The sequence below is a fragment of the Elgaria multicarinata genome, chromosome 6, assembly GCF_023053635.1.
Source record: "Elgaria multicarinata webbii isolate HBS135686 ecotype San Diego chromosome 6, rElgMul1.1.pri, whole genome shotgun sequence".
NCBI classification, from domain to species: domain Eukaryota; kingdom Metazoa; phylum Chordata; class Lepidosauria; order Squamata; family Anguidae; genus Elgaria; species Elgaria multicarinata.
This window is the reverse complement of record NC_086176.1, coordinates 88,590,285-88,609,775: the sequence shown is the minus strand read 5'-3', so window position 1 is coordinate 88,609,775 and position 19,491 is coordinate 88,590,285. Positions and strand designations below refer to the sequence as shown.

The 19,491-nt window shown below is 41.7% G+C and overlaps 1 protein-coding gene across 1 annotated transcript; it reads right to left on the bottom strand.

The window, feature by feature from the left end:
* Window positions 1–881: 881 nt before the first annotated feature.
* Window positions 882–18,551, bottom strand: SREK1IP1 (SREK1 interacting protein 1). The gene is made up of 5 exons (XM_063128017.1): window positions 18,270–18,551; window positions 9,683–9,730; window positions 3,382–3,522; window positions 3,097–3,175; window positions 882–1,221 (listed from the first exon to the last, which is right to left on the bottom strand). Exons 1-5 carry the CDS (start codon window positions 18,280–18,282, stop codon window positions 1,029–1,031), a joined length of 474 nt encoding a protein of 157 aa, XP_062984087.1. The 5' UTR covers window positions 18,283–18,551; the 3' UTR covers window positions 882–1,028.
* Between the last annotated feature and the right edge of the window lie 940 nt (window positions 18,552–19,491).

The following is a 19,491-nucleotide window of genomic DNA, read 5'->3' as shown; positions in this document are numbered from 1 at the left end:
AGTATTTGCAGCTACAGAAGAGGTAGGGTTGATAGTCCTGGATCCTTAAAATCTTATTTATCAGTACCACAGTCACAGCAAAATAATCAATTCTAGAACCATTTTTCAAATTTACTTCTTAGATCCAACAAAATGTTGTTTTCTCATCTGAGCAAGTATCAGCTGTGATGGTAGAAACACGGATATAGGAAATTAGCATCAAAATAACGATAGCTTTTATCTTAGTTCAGGTGCTCAGAGAGCCTCTTTCTTGGCATTAGAAAAACATTTAATGCTCAAAAAGATGTTATGGGATAAAACATAGAAAGGTTTTCTGGGGACCTCGGTTACCAGAAACTGCTCTCTCCATCCCCTCCTCCTCATAGCGAGGAGGGGAGGAGACAGCGGAAGCTACATTACACAGCTTCCTATTTGGTCTTCCTTAGCTGGTTACATTTTTCTTTCTGCCCCCCCCCCCCCCCCCCCACGGCTGCAATATTTTCTCTTGCTAACTTTTCCTTGCACTGATTTTAATGGGAGGTAATTAGAAGCTGTATGCCCGTGAAACAAGAGGGCTTTGGATCTTGTGGATCTAGAACCCTCTATGAGTATGCTTTCTTTTGGCCCCATCCAACAGAAGAGCATCAGCAGCAGACTTTGCACACAGCCTCGCAGAGGAGGCTTATAATCTCCCTCTCCAAAAGTGGACCTTTCTCACTGCCGTTGGAGAGGGAGCTCCAAAAAACCCTACGGACCCCCTCCCAGAGCCCAAAGAACTGCTGCCTTACCATGGTTATAACCCAGGCTTTTCAATTGATTGTCAAGAGATTAAAACCTTAGGAAGCAAAACCAGTTCTTTTAATATAAAAGTTATAACGTGTAGGGAAAATAAATCTCTGTGAAATTTTAAAAAATAGTTTAATACATGAAGGAGACATTTATAAATAAGAAGAGGGTTGGTTTGTTTTTTCAGTAAAAATATATATATTTTAACTGGGCATCATTATAAACCAAATCAGGATGGATCTACATCATCTTATCCGTGCTTCTCAGTCATTGCTAGAAGAGTCTGAGCTATCAGAAGATGAAGAATCTTTCTCCTTTTTTCTCTTTTTCTTCCCCTTTTTGTGAAGTTTTCTTTTCTTGGATTTATTCTTTTTCTCCTTCTTCTTTTCCTTCTTATGGGATTTCTGTTTTTTTGATTTAGGCTCACCCTCTTCTGTGTCGCTTGAGGAATAAGATCTATAAAACAAAGGAATATAGATCTAATGATACAGCGATTGCACTGACAGAGTGAATGGTTGGAAATTAGGGGGCTGCCTAGATGTCATCTTTGCCCTGCGGTGGCTCTGAATCGGTACTGTGTCAGTTATATGTCGCAGACGCCAACTCAGAGCCACCACGGGGCAAGGAGAGGAAGATGCACAGGAAAAAAGTTGGGGACTTACCCAGACTTTTCCTGTGGGAGTGAGGTCACCACGGCTCTTCCGCCATCTGGCCTCGCTCCAGTGCTGCAGGGGCGGGGGGATTCCCGGGCGGAAGGCAACCTTGGATTGGCCCCTGGAAGCCTTGTGAGGGGGCAGGCCTGGTGCACCTAATGGCTGCCAGAAAGCCTGCGTTGCCCCCCTCCGTCAAGATTGCTTGTTGCCACCCTGCAGCAGCAATACCATGGGGTTTGGTGGAGGAGTGGCACTAACTCGGTGCCACAAAAGCAGCCCCTAGGACAGCCCTCCTCAACCTGGGGCGCTCCAGATGTGTTGGACTGCATCTCCCAGAATGCCCCAGCGCTGGCTGGGGCATTCTGGGAGTTGTAGTCCAACACATCTGGAGCGCCCCAGGTTGAGGAAGGCTGCCCTAGGAGATCTTTAGCTAAAAAGAACTAGCCTTGCTAAAGAAACTGAAGAGTCTTCTCCTACATTCTATCATCCTATATACTAATAGCTACCTTATTATCCAAGTGCCAATCCTTATGCAACCAAATCAGCAACATCTATACTAAAAGGAAGGGTTCAGCAGCTTTGGGGGAACCCTAAAGTTGATAAAAAATAGAGTTTAAATAAAAACCTTGAGGGGGGGACCCTAAACAGAAAAAAAAAATGATTGCATATGCATGCAGTTGCATGGAAGAAAAGGGACGGAGGAGGAGAAGGGAAAGAAACATGCACTTAGAAGGCTTGTTTTGGCTACGGAAATGTCAGCAAGCTGGGACTGAGTTCAGCATTGATAGGAATACTGATTCCAACTGTGGAGTGCCTGACTCCAACTGTTTAAAAGACATGCCAAGGAATTGGTGTGCCTTTTAAATAGGTATTGGGTTGGGTAGCATTTATGATTACAAGAGTATTTGAATCACTACTTTAGTCGAAGAAATACCTCCCTCAACAACTTGCAGAAATTCGTGTAGGATTTAATAGCAATAGCATTTCATGTATGAAAACAAATTATATTTCTATTTACTTTAAATAGTAAAGTCTAATTTTACTATTTTACTAAAACAGTGTAATTCCCTACACTGTACTCCTTTCGTCGCCAGCTGAAGACCTTTCTATTCACTCAGTATTTTAACACTTAATTTTAACTTAAATTTAAATTTTACTGTTTTAACTCTGTATTTTAATCTTATATCAATTTTGCTGCGTGGTTTTATCCTGATTGTGCTTTTTATACTGTATTTTGTATTTGTGCTTTTAACCTGTTGGTTGTTTTATTGTGGTTTTAATTTTTGTGGACCGCCCAGAGAGCTTCGGCTATTGGGCGGTATAAAAATGTAATAAATAAATAAATAAATAAATAAATAAATAAATAAATTTAAATGTTTAGCTGTATTCCAGGTAAACAGAAAATCCAAGTGATTTTTCCACCAGTCTTTAAATCAGGGATGGGCAACTTGTTGGACTGCAACTCCTATCATCCCTCACCACTGGTTACACTGACTGGGACTGATGGGGATTGCAGTCCAATAACACCCAGAGGGCTACATGTTCCCCACCCCTTCTGTAAATGATGTCATCATGAACAAAGATTAAGATTTGAAGCTCGTCTAGTAACACAACTTTTCAAGCTCAACCCAGCACTGTTGCACTTAGAAATTCTGAGGCAAAAGCTTTGAAATAGTACCTTTTCCTAGTTTTCTTCAATTTTGATTTTTCTTTGCTTTTCTTTTTGGCCTTTTTCTTTTCTTCTTCCTCCGCATTACCTATGAATCAAGTGTTTTTTTAAAAATTAAAACATTAGTGATGCCTCGAATCAGATTACTTTTTGATTCTGCACACCTGATCGTAAGACCAAAAAAAGGATCATTCTATGATTTGGCTGCTATCCTGTTAACACAATAGGACCCCGTTACTCAGGAGTGAGGGGATTATGGTAAGAAAGAAAAAGACAGGAGATACTCAAACCTACTCTTATTTTCTGGAACGGCCTGTAGCTTTCCAAGCTCCTCTTCTTCACTGTCTTCACTGCTTGTGCTGCTGACATCTAAAACTATGTCTCTTTTGGGGTCTACACGGAGAAAGTTTCGGCATTCGAATGTCAGATGGCCCGCTAAGTAAAATTGCACAAGGGAAAAATAGTTTAGCCAAAGCCAACAACAAATCTATCAAATTCAATGTTCAGTGGTGAGAAAAGAACTTTTAGTGGACAAATAATGAGGACAGGAAATTCTCATTTATACCAATGATTTGTTTGAACAGTTAAGTGAAAACTCTCAGAAATAGTGGCAGGCTAGACAAAGATTTCCACTATGGGCCTGTTCAGACAACACGTTAAGCCGTGGTTAGGCCACTAACCCTTTTGCAGCAAGTGGTTTGTGAGTGTGTTTAAACCATGGTCATGTAGCCACCATGGTTAAGAATGGTTCACATGACATGCTAAGCCATAATGTTCAGCTCAAAATCCTTAACCATCGTGGTTTAATATGTTGTCTGAACAGGGCCTATACCATATATTTTCTTCCACTTAACATTAGTTCAGAATTGGCATATAAGCACTATCATTTTCAGTTCGATTTTTTCCAAGTAAATGGCTGAAATAGCGCATTAGGTCAAGCTTAAAGGACCCAAGTCTGCCATAAAGAACCAGTGAGAATTCTTCTGCCAATGTTGGTATATGTTCCCCTTCCTAGCACCAGTCACGCCACAGCATTTTCATTCTGTACAAGAGTAGTTGTATGGGAATGGGCAGTGATAGCTATTTAATATGTCATCCTGTGACCCAGGATGAATGTGTACCTCATTTTTGTTAAAAAATCACAAAGTTTAGTTTTTGACTGGAGCAGAGCTGGCGTTTTCACTAAGATTAATTTGTGCCATGACAGATAATGAGGTTTTACGGGATTATATTCTTCAGGCTACAGTGTAAAATCACAAACATTTTAGGGCACAATTCAACAGGACAGGTATCTCCTAAACCAAAGCCTCCAATACTGGAGCCCTCCATCTATCCCTAAGCCTTGCTGGCAAGAACCAAGCAAGGTTAGAGGAACGCCAGAGGCATTTTAGCCTTCTGTTTTGCCTCTAAGCCTGTCTAGTTCGTCCACTATTCTGGGAGTGGAGATAGGAACTCAGAGGCTTTTGAATTCAAATCCTCTCCTATGTCCTCCCACAGGTATGCCCCGTTTCCGAACTCCCTGTCCTCTTCTAGGCAGAGATTTCCCCCTCTACAGCTTGGTCTATAGCCTTGGAGGAGAAAACCTCAGTATCAGACAATGACCCAGTTTACAAGATGCAACAGCCCTGTCATGTCATGCTGCTAACCCTGCATTGTGAGTTGTTTGAGGGGGTAGACAATCCTCAAATAACCCTAAAACAAGCTATGGGTTATTTGAGGGTTGTCTACTGCCTCAAACAATCCATGATACTGGGTTTGCACAACACAGCAAGCTACAAGTATGCCAACATTTGCATAGTCAAAATGGTGGCTGGTGTGCTTCACTAAGCCCCATGGAGAAATTAACTCACACTGGCTTAGCATTACCTACAAACTAGTTTTCTGTCTTGGGGCCATAGGATTGTTCTTTAAGTGTAAAAATGCAACAAGAATGATAAATTTTGTTACAATGACTCTTCTCAGAAAACCTAGATAATTTGAAAACAATTTATCTGTGGACAACCTTTACCTATGAATATGGCCAATTTAAATTTGTATCTAAGCAACAAGCCAGAACAATCTTCTAATGGATATTATACTAATGGGAAGGAAAAGAGTAGAAGAGCCCCAGACAAGCAACCGTGTAGCTGTTAAGTACAAAAATACAACCAGCTTCAGAAGCCTTCACACAAGTTAAGAGATCTTTTATAGCTAAAAGGTTTTCCTAAAATAAAAGCAACAAAAATACAAACAGTAAGGAATACTATGCATTGCAGTGGGTCCACTCCTACTTGGCTGGTCGGCTCCAGAAGGTGGTGCTTGGGGAACATTGCTCAGCCCCGTGGATTCTCCAGTATGGGGTTCCTCAGGGGTCAGTCTTGTCCCCCATGCTGTTTAACATGTACATGAAACCATTGGGTGCGGTCATCCAGAGTTTTGGAGTGTGTTGTCATCAGTATGCTGATGACACGCAGCTCTATTTCTCTTTTTCATCTTCATCAGGTGAGGCTGTGGATGTGCTGAACCGGTGCCTAGCTGCAACAATGGACTGGATGAGGGCTAATAAAGTGAAACTCAATCCAGACAAGGCTGAGATGCTGCTGGTGGGTGGTTCTTCTGGCTTGATCGTGGGTGTTCAACCTGTTCTGGATGGGGTTGCACTCCCCCTGAAGGAGCAGGTTCGTAGCTTGGGGGTTCGCCTAGAACCATCTCATTCACTTGAGGCTCAGGTGGCACGGAGTGCCGTCTACCAACTCCGTTTGGTGGCCCAGCTACGCCCCTATCTGGACAGGGATAACCTAGCTTCAGTCGTCCATGCTCTGGTAACCTCCAAATTAGATTACTGCAATGCCCTCTACATGGGGCAGCCTTTGGAAGCTGCAGCTTGTGCAAAATGCAGCGGCCAGATTGATAACTGGAACCAGAAGGTTCGAACATATAACACCGATTTTGGCCTGCTTGCATTGGCTGCCTATACATTTCTGAGCCCAATTCAAGGTGCTGGTTTTAACCTATAAAGCCTTACATGGCTTGGGACCACAATACCTGACAGAACGCCTCTTCCAACATGAACCTACCTGTACACTGCGCTCAACATCTAAGGTCCTACTCCGAGGGAAGCTCAGAGGATGGCAACAAGGGAGAGGGCCTTTTCAGTGGTGGCCCCACAATTATGGAATGATCTCCCCGATGAGGCTCACCTGGCGTCAACATTGTTATCTTTTCGGCGCCAGGTCAAGACTTTACTCTTCTCCCAGGCATTTAACAGTGTTTAACAACTTATGCTAAGTTTGTTTTTAATGGACCCCAGAACTTTTGTTGTTTAAATGGATACTGTTTTATACTGTTGTTTTTATATTTTTGATGTTTTTAAATTTTGTATACTTTTTAATGTTCACTGTTTTTAACTTTTGTAAACCGCCCAGAGAACTTCGGCTATGGGGCGGTATATAAATTTAATAAATAAATAAATACTAACAATTAACCTTTATATACCTAATCACATTTCAATTTCATTTTGGGAAGCCTCATTAGTGGACATTTCAACAATTCACTTCCCATTAGCTGTACAAGACACTGGTAATACACAAACTAGCTCTGACGCTGTTAGCAAGCCCTTGCACATCCCCCCACCCACCCCAAAAAGGGCTTTTGGCACCAACAGTTTAATAACTTACATAAACTTTTCAAATACATTGTTACAACTACAACAGAATTTATATCCAACAAAAGGTTTTTAAAACTGCATAACGTCAGTCACACGTTAGCTCCACGCTAGCACCACCCAGTGAAATTAAACTTAGGCTAAACCCCAGTAACAGAAGAATAGAATTGGGGCAAAAGGAGGGCCAGTATCATCCTGCCTGCACTCTAAGCTCCTTGTCAAAGGTCTTGCCCAAGTAACTGCTAGTAAAATCAGTTAAGTTGGTGGACGTAAGAGTCTTCCTGGTGGTAGCCCCAGTTATGGAACCCCCTTTCAATTAGTAATTGCTTTGGCCCCTTCAATACAGACATTCAAGAGGATCTTCGAAACGCATATTTTTGCTGCTGCATTTCTTTAGGGGAACTGATGATAAATGTGCAATTTAAACCATTTCTTTCATGCAGTTATTTGCTGGGTCTACAGTACATTTATATGATCTGCCAAAAGTACCGTTGTTTCATTCATTTTGTGTACCTCTCTTTGCAAGGCCCTAAAAAGCAGCTTATAGATACTTGGAATAAATAAATAAATTCAAATATACTTGCACTGCCCAATTAGGGATCCTGTTCAGACAATACGCTAAGCCACGGTGGTTAAGCATTTTGAGCTAAACAATATGGCTTAGCATTTTGTATGAACCATGACTTAGCATGTCATGTGAACCATTCCAAACCATGGTGGCTATATAACCATGGTTTAAACATGCTCACTAACCATTTGCTGTAAAAGCGTTAGCAGCCTAACCATGGCTTAGCATGTTATCTGAACAGGCCCAGTGTGTGTGTGTTTATCCAAATGTTAGAACCTATATAAATCAGGGCATTGATCTTTTTTCCTTTCAAGTGTCTTGCGTATCACAGAAACACAGGAAACTTCCTTATAACAACTAAGACTAATGCCTCATTTATTCCAATATTATCTACTCTAGCAGCACAGCCTTACACAACTTGGGACCCTCCAGATATTTTGGACTTCAGCTCCCATCAGGCCACTTTCAGGAATGTTGGGAGTTGTAATCTAAAACATCTGGAGGGCACCAGCTTGGCCAATGCTGCTGGCAGTAGTTCTCCGGGGTTACAGGCAGAGGTCTCTAATCGCCCTGCTACCCTAGATCCTTGAACTCCTGAATGAACCCGATATCTGATACATATGAAACCTACTCTCTCACTTTCTCTTGCTTCTTTATGTGCCCTACGACACAGTGTTCGGCTTCAATTCCCTGCTGGGCAGGCGATACATTGAAGTAACAGCAACTCTAGAGAATGAGTTATTTCACTGGTGAGCTCCTCCACCAGTTGCTGGTGGTGACCATAACACCAGTAGTGTGCTCACTAAGAGGACTGAAGTACTGCAATAATTAACCCCCACAAACCTCAGTCACACACTGTTAGACCAGGGCTTGGCAAATTCTTTAGGCCATGGGCACATTTTGCAATTTGAGAAACTGTCCTGGGTGCCACCACAAAATGGCCACCATGGGAGGCATGTCAAAGGACAAGTAAGGTGCCCACATGTAAGGAAGAGGTGGGGTTTGAGGCCCACACATCAAAGTAGTCATTTGAACCCAGGGTTTTCAGCACCATCAGAAACCAAATTTACAGCAATCCCAGCTGCCATAAAAATGTGCTACTGGGAGTATGGGGAAATGCGTGTCGGGGAGAATGGGGTACAGTATTTTGATGAGTGCCAAGAAAGGTGTTCAGTACCCATGTGGTAGACTAATGAAACTAATGTATTAAGAGGATTATATTTTTTGTGAACTGTAGTTTTATAAACCATCAAGGTAGCTAATGAATCTTCCAGAGATCTCTGCTGGCCAAGCAAAGGGGGAACTCTGCTTCAATGAATGGTGCAATTCATAATTTCCACTGGACTGGCAGCTGTTATTCAAGTAAGAAAGGTTTCCAACCCTGTAAGCTATTCACATCCCAGTAGTGGCAATTCACCAATCTTATTTGGAAGGAAGGACCCTTCATCTCAGTTGTTGGCAAGTCTGAGGTTTCTAGAAGATTCTTGTACCAGCTTCTCTTTGTTATAATGACCTTGGTCTTTATCAGATAGCTGGGACAGCAGAATGGCTCCAGACAACAGTCATTATTTATGACAATTGGTTGCAATACTTAGTAAAAAGCCATCCCACTTCTGAGGAAAAAAAGTAATTTCTCTCATGAAATGGCTCTTTTCATAAGATGTTTTTTCTGGCAAGCAGGCCAGTGATGAGTAATACTGGCTGAAGAATACTTTGCAATCTTGTGTCCAAAAGGCATATAGATTTAGCATGATAGCATACGGAAAACTGTGAGGAAATAACACTGATAGAAATCTGAGACATCTTAATAGCCCCTGCCTTTAACTATCCTGATATTCCTTCCACCAGTTTATGAAACATTCACTTTGCATGGGGAAACCCGGAATCGACATTGGCATCTTTAACCCTATATCCCCTTTAAACACTGGCCTCGACCACACAAACTGTAACTGTATGGAAAATTCAGGGAGAGATATAGAGAACTAACTCTGCATCAAATGTAATAAACATGGCTTGTGCATTTCTGAAGATAGGTTTTGTTCCTAAAGTGGACAGAAGGAACCTCATGGAAGGAAAGTTTCTCTATTCCTTCTTCTCACTGCAGCTGCTTTCACCCCCTAAGAAAGAATCTCCAGCTTCCCGCCCCAAGGCTATGGGATGTATGTCAACTGACTGCAGCAGGGGGGAAAAGGATAGAAAACCTTTATTCCATGAACTTCCTTTCATTCACTTCTATTATATACAAGTCTTGATGTGTTGCTATCCATTATATATTTTTCCAGTTCCATCTCGACTATTCATACACTATTGTGCCCAGAAAATGCCGTATTAAGCTAGTGATATTTCACATAAAAGCTTATCTTTGATACTTAGAAGATACTTACGATAGCCACATTTCTTGCACCCTGCCCTTATGTTATCTTTATTTCCACCTGAAAAAGCCAAGTACATTTCATATTAGTTTTGGGAGATGCTGAAAATGCATAATATACAGAGAAACAATTGATCTGCCAGGCACAGTAGCAATATAGTCAGTTTTACATGCAGAGAGAGAGAGAGAGAGAGCGAGAGAGAGAGAGAGAGAGCGCAAAATGGTATATATTGCAGCCAAAATTTCTTACACTGCCTCCTGCTTATACATAGCCAGATACATTCCTTGAGTGTGATGATTTAACACCATGCTGGCAGTAGCCACATGCACTTTGCATTAAGTTCAGCCATGCCACTTCTGCAAGGTTTCACTGTTTGGCAGAATAAAGCTGCCATTTTTCCTTTTAGCTCACAAGTGTTACCTCTACAGGCGGAATGTAATCATGTTTAAATATTTATTGGGTAGGATCCATATTTACCGTATTTCTTCGATTCTAAGATGCCATCGATTGTAAGACGCACACTAATTTCAGTACCACCAATAGAAAAAAAGCTTTGATTCTAAGAAATATTAAACGCACCCACGATTCTAAGATGCACCCCGTTTTTAGAGATGTTTATATGGGGAAAAAGGTGTGTCTTAGAATCGAATAAATACAGTAAGTTGGATCAACTCTGCTGGTGGAAGAGAATTTTCTCACCTTCTCCAATCCACGGTGGTTCCTCCAGCCCCCTGAAAATATTACACGGAGACCAGGTTCGCATGATCGGGCAAGGAAAATAAGTCATCATAGCTTATTATACCACCTCACATGTGCCAGTTGCTCTCATAATTACCCTTGCCAGATGCAGTTTGTCATGCCATCCAAACCCAGTGAGAGTGCATGGCAGGTGGATTTACAAACTACCGCAGAACTCATGGCTTGTTCTAGGGTTGTGGGCTTGTTTGTAATCCACCCCCATGGTGCACCCTTGCCAGGTTCAGATGACATGTCCAGAGAGGGGAATTATGGTAATGACGCGTCACGTGACCAGCATGCACAGGGTGGGAAAATAAACTGATGCCTTAGTTTCCTTACCCAATCATGTGAACCCAGCCAGAGACCTGGCTCAGATTATCTCTGCGGCTTAAATAGGCCATGGTGGGGTATGCGCATGCCAGGCAGCTTTTGAATATTAAAGATGCTACTGTGGTTTGTCCAGCAGGAATGAGTTGTACAGGGTTAAACAACCCTCACATAACCCTGAAACAACCTGTGGGTTATGTGAGGGTTGTTTAACCTTCACACAACCTACCCCCGCCAGGTTCAGATGACACAACAAGCTGCAGTCACGGCTTGAAAATTCAAAATGGCTGCCCGTACTGCAGCCAATCATGGCTTAAATGAGCCAAAGTGGACTGTTTGAGCATGCAAACCAGCACAGACAGTCAGGAAACTTCTACTGAATGGGTGAATTGAGGTGGGTGCCTGCATGTGCATGAATGGAGATCCAGGGGGATCTTCCATAAGCACACTCCTTCCTGCAGAGATCCCTTCCTTTCAAGAAAGTCAGATCCTGATCCAACCTATTAGCATTTCTTGTCATAGATGGGATCTATTGGCAGCAATAGAACTAGTGAGGCTAGTGAAACTAATAGGTTCTGGTTAATATAATGCAAGAACTGTCACAAGTGACAAGGTACAGAAAATTCGGAGAAAGTTAACATGTAAACAAACATATGTCAAGAAAATACACCTCATCCATCATCGCCTGAAGCATCTAATATTACAAGGAAGTAACAACAGATATTCAACACATTTCCTCATACATGCAGAAGTACCTTTTTTACTGTTTGGAATATATAAGGATTTTAGATTCCTTGTCATTTTACTTTGAAAAATTAGTAACATTGTAGAGGTTCACCTTAGCTCACTGATGTAAGATAATATAATTAATATACAAACAAAACACCCCCTAGTTTGCATAAAAATAGTTTTTAAAAGGTTCAAGTGAATGAATTTATTTCCATAGTAACTAAGGGGTCGGAATAAAAAGAGCAGAGATGTGTTGATGATAGATACACAAATCTCTTTCACTTAAAGGACTACTTATTTCAAAAACTCTAACCTGTGATTATATCTGATTAACATAGTGGAAATTGGCAGAATATTTTGAATAATTACATCAGTAGTAATATAAAGACTCACTGCAGTAATAAAACAATCTACAGGAAAAGTATAAGAAGAGGTTGCCTTGGAGCCTTGAATATCAAACTTTGTTTTCAGCAACTTCCCCCGGCTTATCCATATTATTCAGGCTGCCAATTCTTACTGCATAGAATTTAAATCTACCTTTTTAAAAAGAATACCAACCATTATGATCCCATTTCTGCTAATGTCAGTAGAAATGTGTACCAGATTAATCATCCTTATAATATCCAATATATAGTGGGGGGGGGGAGGGGAAATAGGTCAAATGTCTGTTGTGCCCTACTTTTCCACTTGTATAATTTGCAGAACATCCTAAGTTTGAGAGAAGAGAAAGAGGATTTGATTCTCTTGGAAGGAGAAAGCGTTTTTCAGTCTTATATAGATAATATTCCGGGGGGGGGGGGGGGGAGGTTGTAGAGCAACTTAAGGCCAAATTGCATGACAGTAAGCTGGAGTTGTAAGAAGGGGCATCAGTCAAAAACTTTGCTAATAGCAAACATCACACTTTATGCTGTAGGAAAAACTGGCTGTGTTATAGGAGAACATCAATCGAACAAATGGCTTTATTTAAGCACTATGAAATCAGTTAGTACAAAACACAAGAGCCGGCATTTAAAGTGCTAAGCAGATCGCACATTTCTCCCGTTTAGATGCCCCCCTCCCAAACAACTGAGATATAAGAAATGTTGGAGGGGGTATGATAAATTTTGGACCTTCAGCCACATATGGTGGAGGCCATGTTCAGTTATTCATGAATTCTGGAAGAGAAGTATTTTATAATATTAATACCATTGCAGGACAACTGATCTGTGTGCATTTTGGCATAACACTTTTGAGTGTTTCTCCAGAGGCAAAAGTATTGCACAAGGACCTATTTCTCAACCTTTGAAAGCTACCAGGGCAGAAGTAGCCAGACCCTAGAAATAACAAACCAAACTGACTATTAAATCTTCAAACAGGAAGATATGGGGCCATCCCACCATTATTATTATTATTATTATTATTATTATTATATTTATTTGTATCCCGCCTTTTGCCCAATGCTGGGCCTCAAGGCGGCCTTACAAAGTTTAAAATATACATACCAAATAAGAGTTCCTACGGACTTAGTTAAATCTGAATATATTTTTTTGCCACTTGGTATACATTTCTAACATGCAGATGGATGATACTCAATTGCATCCCTACCTTATATTACCAACATAATTTTGACATAACAGTTCACTTTACATGGTATTGTAACTCAGTAAGGTCACAATCCTACAGGATTGCTTCCCATTATATGGAAACCTCTAAGCTTGGCTTCTGAAAAACCTAACGCCCTGCTGAGTTCTTGCCGCCAACACAGAGGCGATTTTTGCCTCCTGTTCCTCCTAAAAAAACAAAAAATATCGAGCTGTACCTCAATTATGGCTCATGAGTGGGATGAATGATGGAAAGACTATAGAATTCTGTGGATCCCAACCTCTCCTCTTCTCATCTACTAGAATACTCCCTTTTGGACTTCTATAAGGTCATCCAAGATCGATCTTTTAACCTTAGGAAGCATCTGCTACAGTTCTTTCCACAGCAGCTATGAGGAGGTGGGGGAGGGATCCAAAGTCTGATTCCCTCTCCCGAGATCTTAGGTCTATGGCCTGAGGAGGTAGAATCTGAAATATCATATGGTCCCTGGGACGCTCTCCCAGGGATTGCTCTGTAATGGTATTTTGGTTTTGTAAAAAAAAAAAATTGTACTTCTTGTACTTCTCTGTTTTATTGTTTGTATTTTTAAACTACTTTTGCAAACTAATAAAAAGTTTAAAAACACCTTCTCCCTCAAGTAAGGCTCTAATGCTATACACTTACCTGGGAGTAAGTAACACTGAACTCAATGGGGCTTACCTCTGAGTAGAGATGTCCACTGAGTTCAGTGGTATTTACTTGCAGGTAAATGGATTTTGGATTGCTGCCCTAGCCAGCATAGCCAAGAAAATTTGGAACACCTTCGTCAAGGAATATCCTAACAATGAAACCTGAGTTAATATGGAGGAGAGGAAGGGAAAGTGCTTTCCTTTTCTAAAGGGAGTTCTACAATCAAATGTGTTTTCTTCTATATAGATTTTATGTACATTTCTGAATCAAAGCTTCAAGTTTATAAGAAATGAGGATTGTTGAAGCCCTGTTTTTAAGGACCTCTTTAATTCTAAAATCCATTATGTTACTGTTTATTCATGTACTCCACCCACTTAATAATATGAAGAAACTGTAATTATATTATAGTTTGATAATATGCTGTTATCAAAATCACACTGCATTATTAGGGTGACTTTTGCGTACACAGTGCCACCAGGGGGGAGAAAGATGCAATGATTAGTAATTCCCTTTGAGAGCTCTCCCAAGAACTGGCTGGACACATCCTGTCTACTACGGGGCTCTGGCTTATTAGCAGATGCAACAGCACTAGACCCCTTGTCCCATTCAAATATCCAGCACGTCTAGAGCCCAATTCTTAAAGCAAAAGGCCCATACTGGTGATGCCAAACCTTTCTCCATCCAAATAAATGTAGTATTTTCCAGGTCACACTAAAAGCAAAGGTAACTGCTAGCCAAAGGGAAAATCCATGAAAGCAAAATTTCCAAAATCCACATTGCCAAAATACCTTTATTAGGCCAACACAAAAGGCACAAAACCCTGTGCAAGCTTTTGAGTCTGGCTCATGTTCAAGCCAGGGAATCTGCATTTGGCCCTTGTCTTAAGAGGAGAAGTGGGAGAAGGCTGCAAATCAGACATGCAGGGACCTTTGCTTTCCCAGCTCCCTGTGCCACCCATCTCTAAATGCCAATTGCCCTGGGAATAAGAACTGCAACGTGTGCGTGTACAGGTGTCCTATTATTACCTGATGCTGTAAGCTGCCTTCAGGACCATTGGTTCGAAAGGTGAAATATAAATCTTTGAAATAACTTTTCTCTTTCTTTAATTCCTGTGCATTCTTGCCAATGTTGGCAAAGGAACAAAGCTTACTGGGCTGGAACTGAAGTTCTGATGGGCTCTCAGGCCATTCCAACAACTCTGATCCCAATCATGTCCCCTCTCTGTTCTCTTTCTTTGGTACGTAGAACCATACCAAGACAACGTAGAATACATGCAGCTAACACAGAAGGAAAAAAACAAATACTGCTAGGTCAGGGTGGGGGAAGAGCCAAACTGTGGTTTCTGAACCATGTGTGGTTCTAGGAGAGAACAAATAAAGGAAAAGATTGTATTAGGAATTTGCTGCAAGGGTCCCAGTGAAACCTTTTGCTCCCTCTCTGTCCTAAGACTGGGAGAGACCAAAGGAGTAGGAGAATAACAGCTCTCATATTGGCCCTGTTCAGAAGACACCTTAAACCATGGCTTTAACCATGGTGGTTAAGCCAGAAAGCATTCAGAAGACATCTTAAACCATAGCTTTAACCACAGTGAATAGGGCCTTTGCTTTATTCAACATGCTTAAAGCTGCAAAAGAATCTCTCCAAAATGGGAGAATGGGCATCAAAATGGCAAATGTGGTTCAATATACAGTCGTGTGAAAAAGAAAGTACACCCTCTTGGAATTCTATGATTTTACATATCAGGACATAATAACAATCATCTGTTCCTTAGCAGGTCTAAAAATTAGGTAAATACAACCACAGATGAACAACAACACATGACATATTACACCGTGTCATGATTTATTTAACAGAAATAAAGCCAAAATGGAGAAGCCATGTGTGACTGAGAAAGAAAGAGATCTTGGGGCTATGGTGGAGAAGCTCAATGAAAATGTCGACCCAGTGTGCAGCTGCTATAAAAAGGCAAATTCCATGTTAGCCATAATTAGGAAAGGAATTGAAAATAAAACTGCTAAGATCGTACTCCCCTTATACAAATCTATGGTGCTACCACACTTAGGCCATTTCTACATCTGCCTTTTTCCCCCGGGTCACCCCTGTGTGTCCAAATGACATACAGGGGATCCCAGGAGCAGGCAGGGTCAATACCTCCATTTGCCTGGGATAATCCTTAGGTGTAGAAAGGGCCTTAGAATACAGTTCTGATCACCACACCTTAAAAATGATATTGTCGGTTTGGAAAAAGTGCAGAAAAGGGCAACTACAATGATCAAGCAACTGGAGTAACTGCTCTATGAACATATCTGGGATTGTTTAGCTTAGAAAAGAGGCAAGGAAGGGAAGACATGATAGAGGTATACAAAATTATGCGTGGTGTGGAGAATGAAAATAGAGAAATATTTTTCTCCCTCTTTCATAATAGTAGAACCCGGGCTCATCCCATGAAGCTGATTGATAGGAGATTCAGGATAGCCAAAAAAAAGGAAGCCTTCACACAGTGCATTATGGAATTTGCTTCCACAAGATGTAGTGATGGCCACCAATGTGGATGGCTTTAAAAGGGGATTGGACAAATTCATGGAAAATAAGTGGCTACTAGTCCAATATCAGAGGCAATATGCTTATATACACCAGTTGCTGGTGAACATGGGCAGGAGAGCTCTATTGCACCCATGTCCTGCTTGTGGATTTCCCACACACAGCTGGTTGACCACTGTGTTAACAGAATGCTGGACTTAATAGACCCTTGGTCTGATCCAGCATTTCCCTGCTTATGTTCTTATCTTTGACCGATTTTTATGGATCTCAATAGTGCCAGTAGCATTGTTCTTCAGGTTCTGACCTAAGCCTCAATCAAGGTAATGCTGTGCTGAAACCAACAGGCCAATCCCTGAGCATTCCTTGGCTTGTGGCGCTGAAATGAAGTAACGTGAGCATTCCGGTCCCACAGCCAAAACAACTTCTAATATAATATAACATAATATAATTGGAGGAGAAGGCTATCAATGGCAACCAGTCCTAATGCCTACATGCTATCTCCAGAATCAGAGGCAATAAGCCTATATACACCAGTTGCTTGGGGAACATGGGTGGGAGGGTGCTGTTGCACCGTGTCCTGCTTGTGGGTCCCTGGTTAACAGCTGGTTGGCCACTCTGTTAACAGAATGCTGGACTAGATAGACCCTAGCATTGTTCTTATGTTCTGTATTAAGAAATTCTCCTTTGGTGCCTACTTGAGGTGTAGGGATACAACTGGACCAAGTGTTTTCTAGTGCCTAAACACCATTTCTGTTATGCTGCTTTTGCCTTTGGAACTGAGGGCACCTCCATGCACAGCAGGCAACTGTCATTCAGCAGTTCCAAATGGAATTTAGGCCAGGGATAGGTAGACTTCAGGCTAGTGGGATCTACTTTGTATTTTACACGAACACCAAGATCTATCAACCAGAGCCAGGGGCAAAAGACATATACTTTGAATGAACAGAATTCTGAGCCTAGGAATTAAGAAGCTGAGCTCAAAACTTTCCACACAAAAACCCACAGCTTTCTTCATTTCAGCAGGATAATATGTAACATATTATATTACAAATTATGTACCACTATACATATTATTCTGCATATGGTCTACCATTGTATTTGCAAAGCACACAACTCCATCCCTCCAACAGAGTTTACAGAGCAAAGCTTGAAGATATATAGGTTTGGTACTTTCAGTTCCTGCTGTTTTAAATCTTTATTTTAAATATTTTATATTGTAGTTTTAAGCTTTTAAACTTTGCTATTGCATCTTGTTGTTTTAATTGTTGTGAACTGCTCAGAAAGCTTTGGTTATTGGGTTATATAGAAATGTAATATATGAAGGAATGGGTGATTAGGATTGGAATTTTGCATAGAAAAGCTGCAAGCTCAGCTCAGCTCTACAACTCAATTCTTAGGCTCAGAATTCTGTAATTCAACATGTATGTCTTTTGCCCATGGTTCTGGTAGGTGTATCTTGGGGTTCTAGTACAATACAAAGTAGAGCCTACTAGCCTGAAATCTGCCAACGCCTGCTATAAATGTCTACTCAGAAGTAAGTCCCATTAAATGTTTTGACGTATTTTCTTCTAGCTTACAGTAAGTCTACTGTCCCTCCTAATTAATCTAGATTGATGTTGATTGTGTGTATGCAATGAATCTCGTGTTATTGGATGTTACAGCCTTCTGCTATAAATGTAAAATTCAATAAAATTACGGGGGGAGGGGAACAGTAGTAAGTCCCATCACATTCAATAGGGATTATGCCCAGGTAAGCGGGTACAAGACTGCAGCCCATGCCTGGGACTAACTCCGGCTGAACTCAGCAGGATTTTACTTCCAGTAGGCATGCACAGGATTGCACCGTTCGCCCTATCACTGAGTTCGGCTCGATACTGCATCTGTCTCCAACTTTCCCTTCTATCTCTGCCCACCCGGGTTGAGTGACAAATGGCGTGGGGCCAGCACCTACTTTTCACACGACCACCGTCTTACACGTGCCCAATCCGTCTCCCTCCCCATTCCAGCAGCTCACCTGGCAACGCCATGCAGCCCCCGCACCCCAGCCAGCCTCTGAGTGATCCCCCACGAGGTCCAGCTGTCCGACGGACGACTTCACGGTAGCAACGCTTCTCGGCCGGAAAACTTTGACCCGGCCGCGGAGGTTTGTACCATTAGAAAGAGGGGGAAGGATATAGAAAACACTCATTGGGAGGCGAGTGAAGGAGTTGGAGGCGACAAATTCATTCCTCCTTCGCCGAGCATGTAGTCGTAGGTTGATCTAGAGCCCGTTCGCTGATTCCGGAGAGAAGGTTTCTCAACCCACAGCATGTCTTAACAAATGCCACCCCTCCTGCAATGAGATAGTCCTCTTCCCATGAACCAATCCTAGTAAAAAGAGGCGGGTTACTAGTTGATTGATAGTGCCTCGGGTGAATGGGAATGCAGTAAAGTTTGTTTCATGAAAAAAAAAGTGTAGTCTCTCGTGTATGTTTTTGTATATACAAAATCCTTTCTGTTTATACATTTTGTGAATGTCTTGTTAACTCAAAAGTAAGCTAAATGAAACTGACAGCGCGAGCCTATGCATGTCTACTCAGAAGTAAGCCCCACTGAGTTCAGTAGGACTTACCCCCATGTAAGTGTGCATAGGATTAACACCTTAATTACTCCTTACAAGGCTAGTAAACCCCATTGAGCTCTGTGGGTTTAATTCCGAGGAAATATGCATAGGACTGCGCAGAATGCCAACATGCGTAGGATAGTTTCTTTGCTTTGGGCTGGAAGGATAAGGCTATCAATGTCTAATAGTCCTGATAGCTATATGATACCTCCAGTATCAGAGGCAGTATGACTATGTGCCCCAACTGCTGGGGAACATGGGCAAGAAGGTGTTGTTGCACTTACGCTGGCCTAGATGGACCCTTGATCTGATCCAGCATGGCTCCTCTTATGTGCTTAAAGACCGTTGCCGCTCTGTGGAGGATAGATCTATCTTTCAACCTTCTCCAGCCTGGTGCCCTCCAGATACGTTGGACTTCAACTCCCATCAGCCCCAGCAAGAATGGCCAATGGTCAACAATGCTGGGAGCGCTGTCCAAAACATCTGGAGGAACCAGTAGTTAAATAAACCCCCATGTTTAGATGAAGTGAGGGCAAAACATGAACAATCTTTTTTGTAGTCATGCCCTGCTTGTGTGCCTCCTGAATTGTAGGACTTTTTTCTGTCTAAACATGCATAATGGTTGCACCCTTTA

Excerpts from the sequence above, each read along its gene's own strand:
- SREK1IP1 (XM_063128017.1), bottom strand. Across the intron at positions 3,523-9,682 it reads GTGCAAGAAATGTGGCTATC|CGGGCCATCTGACATTCGAA; the intron begins GTAAGTATCTTC and ends AATTTTACTTAG. Across the intron at positions 3,176-3,381 it reads GGCCGTTCCAGAAAATAAGA|GTAATGCGGAGGAAGAAGAA; the intron begins GTAGGTTTGAGT and ends CTTGATTCATAG.